Source organism: Octopus bimaculoides, chromosome 1, assembly GCF_046866305.1.
Source record: "Octopus bimaculoides isolate indiv1 chromosome 1, ASM4686630v1, whole genome shotgun sequence".
NCBI classification, from domain to species: domain Eukaryota; kingdom Metazoa; phylum Mollusca; class Cephalopoda; order Octopoda; family Octopodidae; genus Octopus; species Octopus bimaculoides.
In genome coordinates, this window is record NC_142928.1 from 146,745,724 (window position 1) to 146,767,292 (window position 21,569).

Below are 21,569 nucleotides of genomic sequence, written 5' to 3' on the forward strand. Positions count from 1 at the left end.
TAATGAGTGATGAAGCTCATTTCCATCTCAGTGGCATGGTGAATCAACAGAACTGTCGTTATTGAGCTCTTGATAATCCGAGAGAACTGCACGAAAGACCACTGCATAGCCCAAAAGTGACATCTGGTGTGCTTTTGGAAAAGTTGCTGTCATTGGTCCTTACATTTTTGAAGACGATAATGGAAATGCTGATACTGTGAACTCCGAGTGTTACATCGAAATAATACGCAATTTCTTTATGCCTGAATTACGACGAAAATGTATGCCTATTCGACGTGTGTGGTTTCAGCCAGAGCATCAATGGACGTTCTTCGTCCTCTCTTCGGGGACCACCTTATTTCCAGGTCTGCTGACATTCCTTCCCCCCCCCCACCCGGTCTCCTGATTTGTCCGTGTGTGATTATTTCTTGTGGGGAAACCTCAAGGCACCTATGTATGCGCATAAGTCCCGTACATTGGATGATTTGAAGGAAGCTATTCACGTGGAAGTCACCCAAATGACAGAGCAAAGCTGGAGAGAGTGGAGTCAAATTCCAAAAACGCCTTCAGAAATGCATCAATGAAAACAAACACCACATGATGGATGCTGTTTTCCACACTTGATTTTGACAAATGCTAATTCAATACAAACGCGTTCATTGAATAGAATTTGTTTGCAACCAAAATTAATGATTTTGTAAACTTTTCAAAAATGCCTGTCCTCTTTGCCCCAACCTCTAGCATTAGATTGGAGAAGCGTGTAGTGAGATTATCAAAGTTATATAGAAGCTTATATTGAATTTTATAATGAATTCTTTATATTCATAAAATTCCTTTTATAATTTATCATAAACTTGTATGAGAACTCACTTAATCCTACCATAACATAATCGTACAACAGACCCGTTTGTAATTTCAAATAATAATCTAGAACTTTTGAGCCAAATTAACACGATATAATCCACTCCATCTATTCATTCACATAATAAATCACCATTCGGCGAAAGCCATATTTGTTATTATTCCTCTTACACATTTTTTCTCTTTTCCTTCTCTCTAGCTCGATTATCAGTCCCTTTTCCAAGAAATTCGCTTTCTGTTTTTGCTTCGCTTTTCTATTTTTAACGTTCACATTATCTTCTGCTATTTTAAATGTTTTGATAAATCCTCCATCTTGAGAGTTGCCAGTTTCCTTAATTTAGGTTCTATTCCACAACCTGGCCTACTTTCACTACTACTTCTATTACAACTCTTAAATACTCCCATCAAAATACATATGCTTTTCCATAGATTTTCTGCTTGATAAAACTTTCTTGGTGAAACTGCGAAGTCTTTCAAGATTTTTTAAGAAAGAAATCCGTAAATGTGTGTGTGCCGTATATATACATACATATATATATATATATATATATATATATATATATATATATATATATTTGTTTGTTTATTTATAAGTGTGTGCGCGTGCGTGTCTTTATCGATATTTTTTATGTGTATCATTTGCATATAGAGTAGACAACGTCAGATCAAAACAATTTTCGACTTAAATTATTTAGGAGATCTTGATGCTCATCTATCTTTCTTCTATTGAAATCCTATAACGATCGACTCTATCATTCATCCCACGTTGGTCTATAAAACATGCTCTAGCCATCAAGTCAGTCGATTATACCCCTAACCTTCACTTTACTTTAAAAACCTACTTCTGCTCCAGTAAAATAAACGTCAATGGCACTAATATTCGTCAGTTATTTGCGCTGATAAATTAATCGCAGTTAACTCAGGTTTATTTTCCTTGGACAAGTGATTAATTCAGCCGGATTGGTATGTGATTTAATTGCGACAATTAACGTGTGGAGGAGGATCAAAGATTATTCCAGAATAATTTGTCAAGAATCACTGAAAGATAATCGATAAAGTTACACGCACGCACGCACGCACACACGCACATACAAACACAGATATATAGTAACGTATAAATTTATTTTCATTTTGTTAATATTCTCAAAATATGGCCATAGTATTTCGCTAAGCTTTCAAGAGTAGGAATATAGAAGTACTGTGGGTCAGTTTGTATATATATATACATATAGTTCTTGAGAACAGAGGAAACAGCTTACAGGATGATGGGGGAGAAGAAAGATAAACCCGTGGGATATGACTAGAAGGAAAAACAGAGGGGTGATTGGAAGTAGCTGAAAAGAGGTAGATAAAGTGAATGGGTAAAAAGTGGAAGAAAGAAAGAAAAACAATATGGCTACTGAAGAGATTAGAGCAAACGAAAGCTGATGACAGTAGTAAGATGTCGAAAACCCTAATATTTTGGCCACGTCATCAAGGATCACAATCTCATTTCTTGCGTCCTCGTGGTTGGGTGGACGGAAAATGGGCCTGCAGGCAGCAAAGACGGAGATAGAGAGATGATGTCAAGGACTAGTTAGAGAGGGCATAGCTGTAGCGTGACGAGAAGCAGAGGTTGTACATGAGGCCCTCGATCCTTAACCATTAAGATGGGAATACTCATTTATTCGTTCATGCATAAACACAGGCACACACATGCACACAGACATGTTTACAAGCACATATTGATACATTCGACACGTCCGCGTATACATACATGTATACTATACGAAAGCTGCTTATTAATTACAGTATTTAACTTTTACTAACAGAAAGCAATTATTACAATTTACATTGTCTAGAAATTTCCTTGAAAATTCCAGTTTTAATATATTTTTATCAAAATAGGATTTTGAAGTTTCAATCACAAAATAAACTTTAATTAACAACATAATCAGCAGTGTTTAACTCTTACATCTGTACCTCTTTTCTTCAACTTAGTTTACTTGTATTTCTCTTTCTCTCTTCGTCTCTCTCTCTCTCTCTCTTTCACTCTTTGTTTACCACCCCCACTCCTATTAGTATTTCATTTCATTTTTATATTTTTTCCTTTCTCTTAAAGTCATCATTTTTATCGTCTTTCTCACTCACATTCGTCTCTCACACACATTCCGTTTGTATCCAGTCGCATGTTATCTGATTTAACACTTTTTATCTTTACTCGTAACTCTCTGATCGATTCACTTTTTTCTTTGCAGCGCTATCTCTCTCTTTTTCTCTCTCTTTCCCTCTCTTCCTCTCTCTCTCCTCTCTCTCTCTCTCTCTCTCTCTCTCTCTCTCTCTCTCTCTCTCTTTTGATCTCTTAATCTCTTGATCCCTACAGTCTTTATTCAATCCTTTTCATTAAATATACATTCTTACAAAGTTTTTCTTTGAAATACTTTGAAAATATTTATGAAAAATTTTACACTATATTTATATATATAAAAAAAACTTAGAAATGTTTCATTTCAAGTTTATTTCGTTTACACGAATGAGTAAACCATGATCCTCTGAATTATGAAATCCATGGTTATTCTCTGTGCCAAGGTCAACTTTACGTTTATTATTATGTAATATCCTTATTTGGTTTAACATATTCTTTGCAGCACAATGATATAATATTTATAGTACGCTATTTACTTCTATATTACAATTTTTCAATATAACATGGATCATCCTTTAAAACTGAATGGTTAGTGGCAAAGGCACAGCAGCAAAAGGAGAAACGGGGAACTGAATCAGAGGAAACCAATGAAAACAACTGAAAGAGATGTTTGAATACACACTCAGGTTTGAGAATGTGACTATGATTCTCCAGCACACGACTGACTGACTTGGGTATCTCATAAAGAGAATAATCTGCTTCCAAACAATGCACTGATCCCTTCACAGTCTGTGAGTGTTCTGATGCCAATTGATGATAATCATCGAATGGGCATGATACGCAGACAAATATACCATGCAAATTGTAATGAGACACGAACAGTAACAGCAGTGCAAACAAACATGATGCTTAAAGATCAAATCGAATACGTACAAAGAAGTATTTGTTAAAGAATTAGCAATGAATACCAATAATTTCATCGTTCTGCCAATCCTTGCGATCGGGATTTTGCTAAAGCCTCTGTGAACATTCATAAATAAGCTAGATATGGTTTATAAGGATTTTAATGCATCATGGACTTTCCTGAGAAAAAATAGTGAAAGAAATTAAGCTCCAGGGTTTCTTATGTTGTTACATTGTTTTGTTCATTTAAATTCTGAATAAATAATACAGACATGCTAAGACGGTCTTTCCCATACAAGATTTCATGAGCTCATATCTTTGTTTCTTTTATGTCACAGGAGAAAATGATTGCTACAGTGTATGGAATGCTGATCTTTGGATGTTTCATCGTTGTCTTGGACTTTATAGTAATTACGAAGGCGGTAAGTAACATATATTCATTTATTCATTTTCTGTCATGATTACGAAACTTTGGCGCCGTTGATTCGTAGTTTCCAATGAGTCTAGCGCTCACTGCATTTATGAAAGCAAAAGTGGCTAAAGGGCACCTTTTAACAAGATACCACTCAAATATAGCAAAGAACCTCTATTCTAAAGCATGTTTATCGCTTTTGGTTTTAACCTTTCACATCTTCCAAAAGTGTACACTCATACATTCGCAGTCATGCGTAATATATATATATATATATATATATATATATATATATATATATATATATAATCAAATGAATAATAACAGTCGATGGATAATTGTCAGCTCATTACAGCTGTTTCTTACGAATTTTTTCAAAAGACGAATGCTAAAAGACTTCATTGCTAAAAGACCGTAACCATCAGATGAAACATAATTTCGAACACGTATATATATATATATATATATATATATATATGAGAAAAATAGATTTTAAATCATATAAAAAGAAAAGATGTATAGAACATCAAAAAGTATATCCGCAGTAATTAACACCTCAGTTAATAATAGGTCGTTAAACTCCAACACATTATATCAATTCCGTTAATTTCAGGTGAAAAACTCGCACGAATGTACATAATCGGATAAAACGATTCTTGAGACCAAATTATATTTAGAATAAAAAGCAGATAGTTTATCATTTAATTACTTTCAACGGTTGTGTCATTAGGAATAGATATCATTAATTCCATAATTTCGTGATTAAGATACGTAATAAATTAATATTAACCAATGTAAATTAAGTTTATTTAGAACAAATTTTATTCCAAACTATCAGTAATATTACAGGCTTCGCTAATTATGGACCGTTGTTGGATTAAATACAAGCAAGACAGAGAGAATTATATAAGTGTGTGTGATTATATATATATATATATATATATATATATATATATATATATATATATATATATATATATATATAGAAATATATATACACATACAAGAAAAGATTAATAGTCGCTTCACAGTTTTGCCAGTTACTGTGAACGTTTCCCTTGTAATAAAGATAATCTTAACTGTACTTAACGATTTTTCAGTATTTTTTTGCTACTTTTATATGTGACTATATGTAAAAACAAACAACCACACTCACCCCCCCCCCCCACACACACACACACGCACGCATGCACACACAAACGTACATATGTACAGGGTGCGATGGGTAAACTGTCACCATTTTATATCTTTAATTTCGCGCACGCGCATTGTTTTTGATTTTATCGACTACGCAGTATAGTAGATCAGTTCGGTACCGTCTGTGAGAAACAGCATGCTGTATTGCTTGGCATTCATTCCGGAAGCTCCAATACGAACATTTCAGTGTGTTTTGGTGACAATCTGAAGACAGAGCAAGTACTGGGAGTGATAAAAATCGAACATCCAGTGTTTGGTGTGATCACTAGCGATAGCGACCTTATGCCTCCATTTATCTTCTCACACGGTCTCAGACTCAACAAGGAGGCCTACATCAAGTGTCTGGAGGAGGTACAGGAGATTCTGAAGTCGTCTGGAGGCCGTGATTGAAGCCAATGACGATTTTCTTGAATGAATTTACTATGTATTTAAAAATATTTTTATGTAATTTTTGTAAGTATATCTGTTAAAATGAGATGTCAGTGTTATTTTCATTTGGTGTAATTTAAATGACAATAGATTCACTTCACACTGTATGTCTGTATATATATATATATATATATATATATATATATATATACATACATGCAGTTAGCGTCCATCAATTTCCATTCACAAGGTCACAAGGTGCTGATATTTCCATGACTTCGATATGAGGCGATTTCTCATGATATTGCGCAATGAGATCGAACCCAGAGCTATGTGGGTTCTAAGCCAACCGCCTAATAACGAAGCTATAGCTATACCCATTACCTGTTTTACCATTTCAAACTTTCGATGAAGGAAATACTACTTAGTACATAAACTACCATCCTGCAGGTTAAAAACCTTTCGTGTGTGCTTGCGTATTAATTTGATAATTTTATACCACTCCTTATGGAAGAAAAATAAGGAACATCATCGAAGTAAATAATAATATAAATAAGATTAAAGAAAACTGCCAATTGCTGTATAGCAAAAAAGGACATCACCTTCGATTTATCATCAATAATTATGATTTGAAGGCTTACCTGAACATTTTAATGGTTGCCTTTCAAGTCATAATTGCATCTTACAACTTTTATTGATGACATGCTGCCATTAATTTAAAATTACCGACTACCATACTAAATATATATTCGAGAAAACATTCAAAATTCCAACTTTGTTCTACCAACCAGCCACAAATGAGAAAAGCATAGCTGTCACGTTTCAACCATTTCATCTGCTATAAAATTTCCTTTCCCAATTTTTGTAGCAGAATTGAAATAAAAATTTACTGATAAAGCATATCATCAATTCTGTTTTGTTTATTTTATTCACCTATTTTTATGGTTTGTCTTTTCTCAAAATCAGTGAATATTTCTAGTATGCATACCTATCTATAAATGAAAAATAAAGTTAATATTTCATACTTCTGAATCAACTTTCGTTTATATTAGTGTTCTGTTATGTACCACCACACTACTTTCTGTGCATATGAGTAACCTTCTTGCAATCACTTCTAATACATATACGTGCCATTTCTGCAGATTATTCTTTCTTTGTGATCTTTTACATGCAGATGTCATCCACATGCAACCTAGACAACTCACATCGAATATACACTAACGTCGTGAATAGACTATTGAAAGCATTTCCATTGGATCATGATAACCTAATCTCATTCAACAACGCCCAGACATATCATCCAATATCGTTAAGAAACACATCTACAATCCTTATCATGAATATTATTCCATGGTGATCATAAGTCTATAAGATAGAAAAAGTTGTGTATCAAAAGTCAAGTGAAAACCAGAAAACACAGATCTTACAGGATCTTTGCATTATCATTTTCGATGATGCCTTCGGGTTTGTGGTCGTACCAAATTTTTGCTACGCCAAGTCCATACTTGTTGCAAAGTGTCCAATGTACAAACCTTGCTATATTGTCGTAGCGTCTCTTATATTCCTTTTGGGCTAGTGGCGTACATTGGCTGGTAATATGCCACACGGTTTCACCATTATGTCCACAGATTCTGCACTTATCACTTTCTGATTTGTTGTCTGCTCTATATTTTATGTAGTTTGTTCTTAAGTGCTCGCTCTTGAGCAGCACAGATTAGAGACTCTGTTTCCGGTTTTAAATCACTTTTAGTTATCCACAGCCATCTTTTTTCTCTGTCTTTCTTATCTTCAACATCCCTATGAAATTGTCCATACATTCTTTTGTTTGCCCATCTTTTTTCTGTTTCATTCGTTTTCAATTGCTTTTACAGTAATTTATCTTTGCAATCTTTCATCCTACACAAGCCTGACCTTCTTACTTCTAATAATAGCGGTTCTGTGGCATTTTTACATACCATACTATGTTGTTTTCTTCTGCTCTAATGATGTGTTCGCATCCAATCAGTCTTCTTCCACCTCTTTTTCTTGGAAAATACAGTCTATCTGTGTCACGTTTTTGGTGGAGTGACCCATATCTAGTTAGCAACCTCCTTGTCTTTCAGTTTAGTTCGTCTACTGTGCATGCGATTACTCCTGCTCCATATCTAAGGAGTGAAACCGCCCAGGTATTGATAGCTTCAATCTTATTCCATCCGTATAATTTCGACTTAAGGATCAGTCTCAGTCTGCGCAAGTACTCCACCTTGAATTTTTCTGTCATTTCTTTCTCCATCAATTTCTCCATTTCTAAAATCCCCAAGTACTTATAGCCCGTCTCTTTTATCTGCTTCATAACCTCCTCTGGCGGTATCGCTAGCTCATCCATACATTTCATTTTGCCTCTTTTCAAGACTAACACACTACACTTTCTCAGTCCGAACTCCATTCTGATATCAGCACTGAAAGTATATACCGTATCAACGAGGGAACTGACTTGGGCTTCATCTTTACCATAAAGTTTGAGATCATCTATGAATAATAAATGACTTTTTGTTAGCGGCTTTTGAATACATACCCAGCTTTTGCTTACCTCAGTATCAGTGTTAGTGGTATCAAGCACGGTACAAAGATCAGTGGGGACAGGCAGTCCCCTTGGAAGATGCCCCTCCTGATTTCTACTGTCCCTAAACTTCTTCCGTATGCTGTCAGGTCCGTCCTCCAATTCGCCATACTTTTTCCGAACAATCGCTCAACATTCGATGCAATATCAAATAGGTTCATACATTTCATTATCCAAGAGTGTGGGATTATATCATACGCCTTACGATAGTCGATCCATGACATGGCTAAGTTAGTTTTCCTCCTCTTGCACTCTCTAAGTACAGTTTTGTCTATCAGGAGTTGATCCTTGGTACCTCTGTACTTACGCTTACAACCCTTCTGCTCATATGGCAGGACTCCATTTTTTTCCAAATGTTCGTACATTGACTCTGCGAGTATTCCAGTCAATAATTTCCACATAAATAGCAGACAGGGTATCGGCCTGTAATTGTCTACCATATTGCCTTTTTCCATGTTTTTCAAGCACAGCACTGTCCTACCCAATGTCAACCACTCTAGTGTTACTTGGTCGGCATTTAACAAGGTGTTGAGTTGCGCAGCTATTAGTGCATGACATTCACCAAATCTTTAGATCCAGTAGTCTTCAACTCCATCTGGTCCCGGGGCCTTATAATTGCTCATCTTTTCACTGATTTCCTTCACTTCTCTAACTGAAATGACCTAGTTCTGCCTGTTTTGGACAGACTACTGTTTGTTTCAGTTCTTACAACCATTCAGCATCCTTCTTGTGCACCTTGTCTTTGCTCCAGATGTCACTCCACAACCGTTGACTTTCATTGTTATCTGGTATCAACTTTTCATTTGTACACTCTCCATTTATTTCTTTATAGAATCTCTTCTGATCTACTCTGAATAAACTATTCTCGTGGTAACCCTTCATTCTTTGGTCTTATCTTACCATCTTTGTATTATTATTATTATTATTATTATTATTATTATTATTATTATTATTATTATTATTATTATTATTATTATTCAGTAGTTTTATTTTTATAACGTGCTTTCACTTCACTACCGAGCGCAGCTCTGTGTGCCTTGGGTATGTACTGTGGTTTGCTGTGATGCGCTTATTATCATCATCATTTTTATTATATATATTATTATTATTCAGTAGTTTTATTTTTATAACGTACTTTCACTTCACTACCGAGCGCAGCTCTGTGCGCCTTGGGTATGTGCTGTGGTTTGCTGTGGTGCTCTTATGTTTACTGTATTGAAAGTGTTTTGCGTAGAATGTGTGCAGTACCCAGTAGTGCAATTTTCTGTATGTTATATATATTTGTAAGTCCTGGTGTTTTTGTTATGTATTTGTCTGAATATTTTTTTATTATTATTATTATTATTATTATTATTATTATTATTATTATTATTATTATTATTATCATTATTATTATTATTGCCTTCATCATTCTTATTTTATTATATGTATATTGTTTGAGAGCTTCTTCAAGATCTCTCAATCTTATATTAAAAATGAAGTAAATACATGCATAAAAACATATGTTTCTAGTTGAGAAAAGAGGTTTTGGAAATTTTCGAACATTTAAAAATCATTGTATCCTTATTTCTACACTTTCGAGGTAATCTATCAATGTCTCTTCAGGAGTAGTTGCATATATATCTCAACCAGTTCAAATGAAATTATAGATTTCTTCAATGTCATAATGTGTTTATGCATTGCCTAAATCAAGGTAATTCTGTTTTTGTTCGTTTTTTTTTTCTTTTTTTTTTCACCTTACTGAAAAATTATTAACTTTCTGTTTTGTTATTCTGATAAGCCCACCCACACACTCCTCCAAATTTTTACTCCAGAAATGTTACTATATTCTTTCCCTTTATAAATATGCGCAGATTTGTCTGCTTTTGGTATATCCAACGTTTCGATTAATGTTTGTTTTTGTTGGTCTCTATAGATTTAAGCGTACTTTACGTAATGTAGGTGCACTGTTAAACAGAACTCTTTTATCAAGAGTTATCATTATATATTTGTCAGTATGCCGATCATTTATAGCAAACCTATAATTTTGTGAATGCTTCTATTTGTAATCTCCAAATCCTTTATACCGGGATCATTTCTTGAGTTCATTCTTATTTTCGTTTATTTATTTGTATCATCTTGATATTTTCTTCTTTTGCGATGCGAATATCAATTTTTTCCTCATCGCCATCATTGTCATTATTATCCTCTACATCAACTTCATCAACCTCGTCACCCTCATCATCATCATCATCTGTAGTAGCAGCAGCAGCCATCTTATATTTTGGTGTGGAGATCTGTACAGTAGACAGAATTACCTAATATGTTCTTTTATAAAGACAGGAAGATATGGTCTTAGATAGAATTTGACTGATATTTTATGCGATCAGGTAAATGCTGTAGTAGTAGTAGTAGTAGTAGTAGTAGTAGTAGTAGTAGTAGTGGTAGTAGTGATTTTTCAATTTTCTGATTTTCCTGATAACAACATGAAGTTCTTGCAATGTTCGATAAGAACATGGAAGACACAAACTAAAACTTTCAATAATCTTCCATTTCATTTTTTAAAACGATTTCTCGTGTTCTAGTTTATCAACTAAAACGATTAGATTTTTTTCTCTGTTCGTTGTTTATTTTTAATGTTAGACTATCTTTTACATCGAAGTAAAGGATTATAGCAAGGGAAAAAAAGCAAAAAAAAAATTAATTACTTTTCCATAATCTTATGAATATGTTGTATCTGGTATCAAAAAGTTCACGAGAACAAGTCACCTCGAACAAATCATTGCGGATATTTCTCCGCAACTACAACTCACTTCCAAACAATCACTACTTACACAGTTCATTGGCTATTAAATATTGGATTTTTCTATATATTGTATTATTAAATATCTGGGTATATCAGTGTGTGTACTAGCTTAATGCAACTTCTCCACAGAAACCGTTTGGCCGATAAATTACATTTTACAATAAAACTATATCATTACCAGAATCATCATTACTATCATTATCATCTACAACCGCTACATTTTGCTGTGTAGGTAGTTCTTCTTAGCTCTCTGTGGATTCAATTGTCAATTCAATTTCCTATCTTTTCTGATATCACTGGTGTTTTCGCTTTTTTTTCTGATTGGAATGGTCTCCCATAGCCCTCTCACAACGCAGTGATGCCTATCTCGTGAGAGTAAAAGTAAAAAAATCGATTCTTGTATTTGACTGGTACTTTATTTAACGGCTACAAAATTCTGAAAACGTTTAACTTCAATGGAATATGAATGAATGGACCAGGAACAAACACCACTGGGAATTTTATCCAATACTCTAAACACTCTATCAATTCGTTATCTATAACAACCATGTAAATGATAAATATTATAAATACTAATGAAACAGTGTTTATTTATATTAAGTACGTTTGTGTACACGCGAAAGTGTAAAGACCTTCGCTGCAAACTGTACAGGAGAGAAATTCTCTCAATAGAATAAGAGTGTGAAAACACTACCAGGTCAACTGACTGTAAGACACGTATTTGTGTGCATTGATATACTTCGTCGACTATAGACACCGAATCCCTTCTCCATAGCACAGCAAGAATTGCTGTTTTATATTTAAACAGCAAATAACAAATTTGCTGATGTGTGCAAAGCTTTGTCAAGTTGGAATTAATCCAATTAACGGAAACATTAAGTAGTGATTATTAAAATAATACTATGTTCAGTAGTATTTAGTACCTTCACTGTGGAAACTGTCTCGGGAGGGAATTTCTCCAATGCATATGAAGAAAGCCTCTAGCATATCGAAGCAGAAATACATGTCCTACATCATTCACAGCCCAGACTACTGTGTTTTCATTTGCATTGTCTATAAGAACTTCATAGAAACAGTTTTCGTAGCATCGTCTTTCTACGTTTGCATATATACAAACATGTTAAATATAGGCGAACACAGCAATCATCGCTGCTTAGTGTGTATTTAATTAACTAATATAAATACTGATTTCTAACAGAGATTACAGCATTTATATTACTTAAGTCGGTACTTACATTATAACCTTCGGAATGAGAAAAATATGAGTTTGAATATTTTTGTGTATTAATATTATTGTTAAATTTTCTTATGTAGCTTTGTTCCCTACAAACATTTACTTCTCTAAAGAAAAATGCACCGTTATGCAAAATAGTTCCAGCAGCCAAAGGTCACACTGTAGAAATTTTTGTCTTCACAGCGATGAGAAATAACAATAGAGAAGTGACTTCGCCTAGATGAGTAAGATTTTGAAAAGTTAATCGATCACCAAATTCAACTAGAGTGGCGATGGCGTAACTGGCCAAAACTTCGTAGTCACTGTCAAAAATGTTCTTGTTTAAGAACAAGCACACGTGTGGGCGTGCGTGTGTGTGTGCGTGTGTGTGTGTGTGTGTGTGTGTGTGTGTGTGTGTGTGCGTGTGTGTGTGTGTGTGTGTGTGTGTGCGTGTGTCTGTATGCATATACACAAAGAATTTAATGGAAGAAAATTAAAAACATTGCCAAACATCTTTGGCGACGAAAAATATTAGTAATTTAACTAAAATGTTATATAAACTTTGAATATGGAAAGGAAAATGTCACGAAAAGTACCCGAAATTAAAGAAAAAGAATAAGTCAACGACAATGAAATTTTACAGTAAACTCATATTTTGTAAAAGGCTGCAATTTTCTTACCGCACCGTAACTCTAACTTAACCCTGACTCATTTTAAAGCTGTGAGCATCTGCGAGAAAGATATGAGCAGGAAAAGAATTCTGGGGGTGTTTAGGGTCGAGCTAGGAGTAATGATTAGTGCGGGATCTTGGGAATGGGTGATGGACATAGAAATAAGTGGGACTGGAATGCATGAGAAGCATGATTCCGGCAAGCTTCGGGGAGCATAGGCCATTACATTTGTACAATCAATAAAGCAAAATGAAGGGACATTGCACCTAAGGCTTAGAAAAAAAAACTAAACATTGCAATCATTTCTAACACGTACAGTCACAAACTTTAGCTGAATGAGTAGTCCATTAACACTATTCTGGAGGCAACTGTTTTTGAGACCACGCAATAATAAAGGCAAAATTGATTTCCGCAATATTTGAAATAAAACATTTAAAGGAATTTAATAAACGCAAGTCATTTAGCCTGCTGTCCTATCATTTTTACTACCCATCGTTCTCTGGTAGCTACCACCCAAAAACATGAATATGACGTAAATGTTTAACAATAAATCTGAAAGGAAAGTACGTGTTGCTGTGCATAACAGCCTTAAATGTTATCTCAGTTATAGATATCTTAGGATTAATTACATAAGCCATATAACAATAGTCAGAGTTAACCAGTGATTTTATACAAGTCTCTTCTTGTTTGTTTGTATAACACACGTTCGGAGGCGCCTTTACTTTGATTATTTCAAATTTTCCAGTGTGTACATTAAATTAAAATAAAACTCATATTATATACAGTGGATTGTATGCAGAAAACTTTTACCTGTGACTTATTTTGTTGAGAATGCGTGAAAGAACTACTACTACTACTGCTAATATCAAAAATAAATAACAACTAGTTGGCTGACTTGAAACTCCAAGAACTAACCCCCAACATTTGGAATTTGTTAAGTGCTACAGTAGGAGTTAAATTATGACAATGTAAACTTTCGTTTAACTTCTAGTCTTGTTATTTTCTATAAATACAAAAGTCACAGAAGAATCTATGCATTAACTCTCTCAGGCCCGAGCCCCTGTGATGTATTTTTCGGTATTTTTCAGCATGTATGTGAACGTCAGTTCACATACTTGAGCATGAACGTATGTGTGTGTAGAATTTCTAATTATCATCTTCTCAATTAAGAAATTGGAATTTCATTCATAGTTCTATTTTAGGCAAATGATTAGAAATTATGACAATCATACATTTCCCAAAGTTATTAGCAGGTTAAGTAAATCAATCGGTAATTGAGACCACATTGTTGTCTTGACTTTCCTAAGGCTTATCTCTTTACATTTATTCAGTTATGATTTATTTCTCACATGGACATCGGGTCACCAGTTTGGAAGGTGTTATATAGTCTATTATGTTAATCTAATTTCACATTATATCACCCGGCACCCACTCTCAGCCTGGAAGGACAAAATGTAATAATTAGCAAGTAAATTCAACAAATATCTTACATATGTTCTCTGATTTACTAATGAACTAAATTTGTAAAATTCCATTCAACTTAAGGTCATTCTGTGGGCATTCTATTTGTCCAGAAATACTATTGTCTAAACTTTCAACACTAAAGGTAATTGAATGTTATGAAATCTGTAATGAATGGTTACATGATTTACTTTAACATTTATTCATTGATATCTACAATTAATCCTAAATATTTAAATATTCCATCATATTAGTCAATTTATCTTTCTTTTATTCTAATATAAATATTTCTTTAAATATTTACTCCCTATTACTCCTCGCATTATGATTCTCAACGTCAGTTTGTTTTACCTTAAGAGTAATCTGTTGACCACAATTGTTACTCTGTGTTATAGAATCAAATGCCGACCGTAAAATGCTGCGGTAGTCCGCAAGAACGAATAACCGGGTGCATTTCTTTGAGTATCTCACACTGCATCCATCACTATAAACACAATTGGCGAGCGGATGAGAAAGCCTCTGTACCGTCCCTTTACCTTCCAGAAATAGCTTCTAATATCTCTAACATTACACCCTAACAGAACATGATAACAACAGCGAAAATCGTATTGGTTAATGTATTCCTTGCTACGTTGTCGAAACAGATACGGCCAGCAAGGCTTTTAATCAGTTTTGATTTGGTGACTAAACAACAGCAAAACTGATACAGTAAATGAGACAAACCGTCTAAAGCTGTAATGTATGAATTTCTGTTGTTTATCACACTTTAAGCCGATGTTGTTCTCCATCTGCTGACAGCTAATTGTTACGTCTGAAATAACTGACATCTTTTTATCATGCTTCAGCTGTTCATCTGACTCTGCATTTCTTTTACAATAACTAATTTGTAAACCTTTCATGTTTTGTAACCAATAATCCGTTTACACGATTTTTTTTCTGTTGAACCATGCGACCTTTTATGAAATATTTTACCACACTTGTAGCATTTTATATTTTTAAACAGACAGTTGTTTTTAAAATGTAGACCGCTATACCCATAACATGCATTCGGTCTTAATATTTTTTCATTTTGCTTTTATTCGCTACCAGTCAACATGCTTGAATCTGAGAGCAATCTTGCTCTTCAATTTCATTTGCGTCATGTCATAGATTAATAATCCTCTGACAATCTTCTGCTACTGCCTGCAAAGTTAAACTTTGGTCCTGTTCTAATTTTGTTAATATCCGGAAACGTATATCTGCATCTTTGCTTGCAGTAAGCCCTTGAACAAATATTAAACACTTGAACATGTCCAGGGTCAACTCATTCAATTTGAATTTCCACACTCTCTGTTAACCTCTCCGGCATAGGTAACAAAATCTTTATCATCTTTTCTGACCAAATTTAAACATTCCCAGCGTGTATTGAACAGGGAACTTCATCGAAACAAATCTCACTTGGATTCTTTGGCAGAACATAATTACTATATTTTTCGTGTTCGGCAGGGTATAAGTAGTCGTACGTTTTTCTCGTCGAACCAACTTTTATACTCTTCTTTGAAGATTTCTTCGTATCTCGTATCTACGACAATATGCAGAAAAGGTAATTCCTTTTTCTGGATTATAGCTGAATTCATCAATTGAGTTTTCTACGCTGTCTGGCGAGTACGAACATGAAGTATTTTCAGGCTTCTTCAACATTAATTCCAGCAATTGTTGGTTTTGTTGTTGTTGCTGTTGTAGTTGCTGCTGCTGCTGCTGTAGTTGCTGTTGTAACTGTTGTTACTGCTGCTGTAGTTACTTTTGCAACTGCACCACGGAGGCCAATATCTTTTGCTTGTTAAAACGATTTATTCTTTGGTTTCGTACCAAAAAAATTTTAAACGTCCAACATAAGCTTCGAAAAACTCGTCACCACTTTTATATCCTTGCATTGGATATATAATATAACAAAGCAGGGGGAAGAAAGTTATATACACCACGCACTACTACTATTACACAAGACTCAACACTCTATATCAAAGGCTCACAGTGAACTGCTACCAACACAAACAACTGACAACTCGACAGTCTTTGTTTTATAAAAGTGAGAGTTCACCTTTAGTCACTTGGGGATGGTCGGAATCCTTCCACAACACTATGATAACATGAAAGACTGTTGGTCACGTTTTTTTTTTTTTTGAGCAATAAATATATTTCCCACATTAACTGAAAGTGGTGCGCTAGTATAGTCTTAGCTTTCAGAGCTAAAAATACAAATTAATAACGAACGAAAACGGACAGGAAAACTGAAATTGCCGCGAAAATTGAATTCTCTGAAATGATAGCTTTTGTTGTTTAACCTCCAGGTTAGCTAACTCTGTTCAACAGGTCTATGTTCAAAAGTGTTTGATGCTGATCAATGCTGGCTTTTCGTATATCTAGGATTTTGTTGTCTAATGAGCTTTTCCTTTCCAAAACTAAGGTTTACACTTTGAGAGAATTAAGCTAGTATTTCTAGCAGATGAGCGAGCAGGGAAGAGGCTCCTCATCTTCTTTTGTATGATAGAGTAACTTTCTTCTTTCCATCTGTCTCCCTTTTACACGCTACATCTTCAACTGTTCTTTCTTCTCCATTTTTATTTTTAGCTGCCTTTCTCCGCTTTTGCTTCTTTCTCCGCACCCACTTTTCTCTCTCCCATTGCTTAATATATTCTATTTCTAGTTGATTCTCTACACACTTCACTCCATGTCAGTCGTCTCTCTTAATCTGTGCGTACGTGCAGGTAAAGGAATATATATATATATATATATATATATATATATATATATATATATATATATATATATATATAACAAAGTTATTTTATTCCACACGGGTAGAAATATAGGAAGAATATTTGTGATTTTCTTCACTGTTTACAATTTGTGCCAATTTTTATTTTCAAATTTGGTATATGGTTTAAGCTTTGTATACTAATTATCAAAATGAAATTCATTTTTCCTATAAATTCATAAGTAAAATGTTAGCCCTTAAAGTTTGCAAATTTTTGGTATTTTAGCCAATTATTACGTTGTCAAGAAGGTTCTTGCGGAATTTTTTATTTTGGCTTTAAATGAAGTATTTTCAAATTAATTTTCGTTAAATTACTTTGATTTTATATATCATTTTAAAGCCCGTTTTTCGCTCTATCTAATCGTGTTAATCTTTTTCTTTTTGAATAAGTAGACCATTTTTTCAGGAACGTCGAAAACAACATGGACAAAAAGCAAATTCGCACAGTTTTCTTATTCCAGTTCAAGCTAGGCCGAAAAGCTACTGAAACAGCTCGCAATATCAACGATGCGTTTGACCCAGGAACTACTAATGAATGGTGGCTCAAGAAATTTCGTAGCGGTGGCGAGAGTCTTGAAGATGATAAGCGTAGTGGTTGGCCATTGGATGTTGACAACCATCAACTAAGAGCCTTAGTGGAAGCCAATCCACGCACAACTGTTCGAGAGCTTGCTTCTGAATTAGACGTAACGTATACGATAATTTCTAACCACTTGAGATTGGAAAACCAAAAATACTTGAAAATGGGTGCCGCATGAATTGAACGACAACAACAAAAAAACGCCGTTTTGAAGTGTCGTCTTCCCTTCTTTTTCGCAACAAGAACGACCCGTTTCTCGACCGGATTATGACTTGCGATGAAAAGTGGATTCTTTACGACATCCGGCGACGCTCAGCTCAGTGGTTGGACGCCGACGAAGCTCTACGGCACTTCCCGAAGCCAAAGTTGCACCAAAAGAAGGTCATAGTGACTGTTTGGTGGTCTGCGGCCGGTCTCATCCATCACATCTTTTTGGATCCAGGCGAAACCATTATGGCGAAGATGTACTATCAGCAAATGGATGAAGTGCATAAGAAACTCCGACAGCAACAGCCAGCATTGATCAATAGAAAAGGAACAATTCTTCTCCACGACAACGCTCGGCCGCACGTCGCACAACTAACCCTGCAGAAGTTGAACGAACTGGGCTACGAAACTCTGCCTCATCCGCCATATTCACCAGACCTCTCGCCTACCGACTACCACTTTTTCAAACTTCTCGACAACTTCCTGCGTGAGAAATGCTTCAAAAAACAAGACGATGCCAAACACGCCTTCAACGACTTCATCGCCACCAGAACGCAGGATTTTTACGCTACTGGCACAAATAAACTTGTTTCGCGTTGGCAAAATGGTGTTGATTCTGATGGTGTTTATTTTGATTGAGAAATTTTTGTTTGAGTCGAGATATGTGTATATGAATTTAAAGATTAAAAACCGCAAGATCTTTCTTGATAACCGAATAAAAGCGAGTATTTTACACATCAACATGGCAAAAACTTCTGTTTCCATAGTAACCAAAGATGCTGCGCATGCGCACAAGGAGGAGAGGAAGATACAAGAAAGATAATCTACTATAATAATACTCTTGTGTTTTTCTCCATCGCAACATATGAATGAGAGCTGTTTTGACTGTTATTTCTAGCAACTCCTATCGGTTTGTTTGTTCCTAGCTTTTAATTATTTAATTTTCTCGTGAATGTTTAATGTTAACTTCATTCGTGTATGCTTTAACGTTTTGACTTATTATTTCTAACAATGTTTTGAAATGCCGATGCCCACTCTCCATGATGATGGAAGAGGCAGCGAACGCGCTCTTTTCTGATTGTCTGAAAAATCTGAAAATTATCAAACTTTGAACACCTGTATCATTTTTACAAAATTTTTCTGGAATAAATGAATAACAAATTCGGATTCACCATCTAAGATTACATCTATATGATACATTAAAACATGTTTTAAAAAATAATTGTAAATAGGACGAAAACCACTAAGATCCTTTCGAAAAAATAGATGAAAATGCATTGAGAATAGCTAAAATATTTTTTATTAATATATTTGAAGCCTTAACCGGTTTCACACTTCACACTGATTTTCAAAAATTTCAAATAGAAAGACGTTTATGTCGCAGCTGTCTTGGTTCTGACTAGTGTTTGAATTTTGCCCTGTTTTTATAGGGAGTTCATGGCTCGAATTAGTATATGTTTTGAATAGGATTTGATTGGTAGAGGATGGTCATATGACTAGTCTTAGAAATGTTTGTAGGTTCCCCGCTACGTCCCTGTGTTAGTATCAAGTGATAATGTTTGGCGTCGTAAGTTAAGGCTGACACAGTTGACTGAACAAGTTCAAACAATCAATGCTCAGAATGTGTTCTGTCTAGCATTTGTAAAGAATGAACATATGATTAAGGTACTAACCGTTTGTACGTTTCCCGCCACGTCCGTGCGTTAGTTTCCTGTGTCAGTATATTTTGTGCCTAAAAAGAAGGCCGACACGGTTGAGTGAACACGTTTAGTTATAATCAAGGCACACCAAATTTAATATGTCTGCTGGGAGAGTGTACAGGAGCCTTTTGTATGTAGTCCAATGGTTACATTTAGGTCGTTAGCTGAGTACCTTCCTCATAAGTGGAAGAATAAATTTTGTGTGTGAATAGTTATTTGTATATGTATTCTGTTAAAGTTTAAGTCTTGGTTTGTACTTTTGTATGAAATACACACACACACACACACACACACACACACACACACACACATATATATATATATATATATATATATATATATATATATATACATATTGTTATATTCTTATGGATAAACGAATACACTGCAATAGTGTAATAAAAATATAATCGAAACAAACGGCAGTAACCACGCGGAACGTAACAACATTCTTTTAAGAACCAACAATTCAACACGTTAACTCGAACTGTGAACTTTGAATTATCAACACATGAACTGTAGAACCTCACTTACTCAGACCGCTACTAATTATACTAGTCGTCCAGTCCATTCTCGCCAAGGCGCGTCGAACACCTTCGCGCAACACATGTAATAAGAATTTGAAAGATCAATTAAATAAACATATCCATACAATTAGAAGATAAAAACTTCCCTCTGCAGTATGCAAACGCTAAAAATATGATATAACTTCAATATTAGCTAATTCAAATATATTTCGATATCATTAGATCTCGTCATGAGACAAATTTATTCCGGTGCGTCAAAGCTTGGAAATAAGTATATGTCTAAACTTGAATAGGAATATATGTGAATGCGTGCCCAAGTGTGTGTGTGTGTGTGTGTGTGTGTGTGTGTTCTCTCCCATTTCTAATTATTTGTAGTGCCCCCCCCCCCACCAAAAAAAGGAAAGAACTAGTTTCTAACAAACAAAGTTCCATCTTTGAAATGTGGATAGCAAAAACAAAATCACATGTTGAAAAGTCTTGCATGTTTTCTAATGTTCCACTTACAGAATGTATTTGTAATGTATGTGTTACCTAATTGAATTCTTTTTTCTGAAAAACCTCTTGCTTATCCAGATAGCCATTTATAAATATTCACTTAGGCATTTACTCACAAAACCACGTGCACCAGTTATTATTGGTATAACTTAATCTGGATATAGGAACTGGCGGTTTGTCCCTAGTTATTCTTTACTCTTTGATTTTCGAAGAGATAATCATATCAGCAGAACAACTGACCTCTATGACGATACATACCTATTCTTGTCAGTCCTAAACAACACTATCCCTATCCGGCTTGTTATATTTGTACTTATGTATGTAAGCATACATGCATGTATGTTTACTCATATAGACATACATTGATATGCAACCATATATGTGTGTGTATATGTGTAGATGTGTGTACATGCATAACACACACACACACACACACACACACACACATACACATATATATATATATATATATATATATATATATATATATATATATATATAATCATAAATATATATATATATATATATATATATATATATATATATATATATATATAGGCGTAGGAGTGGCTGTGTGGTAAGTAGCTAGCTTACCAACCACATAGTCCCGGGTTCACTCGCACTGCGCGGCATCTTGGGCAAGTGTCTTCTACTATAGCCTCGGGCCGACCAAAGCCTTGTGAGTGGATTT

At 34.7% G+C, this 21,569-nt stretch overlaps 1 protein-coding gene across 15 annotated transcripts in view; it reads left to right on the forward strand.

The window, feature by feature from the left end:
- LOC106868068 (parathyroid hormone 2 receptor) overlaps positions 1-21,569 on the forward strand; it is a 729,233-nt gene that overhangs the window by 456,344 nt on the left and 251,320 nt on the right. For all 15 annotated transcript variants that reach the window (XM_089359396.1, XM_089359371.1, XM_089359332.1 and 12 more), the window contains one exon: positions 4,207-4,290. In XM_089359396.1, coding sequence (XP_089215522.1) covers positions 4,207-4,290 — 84 coding nt within the window. The remainder of the gene's footprint in view (positions 1-4,206; positions 4,291-21,569) is intronic.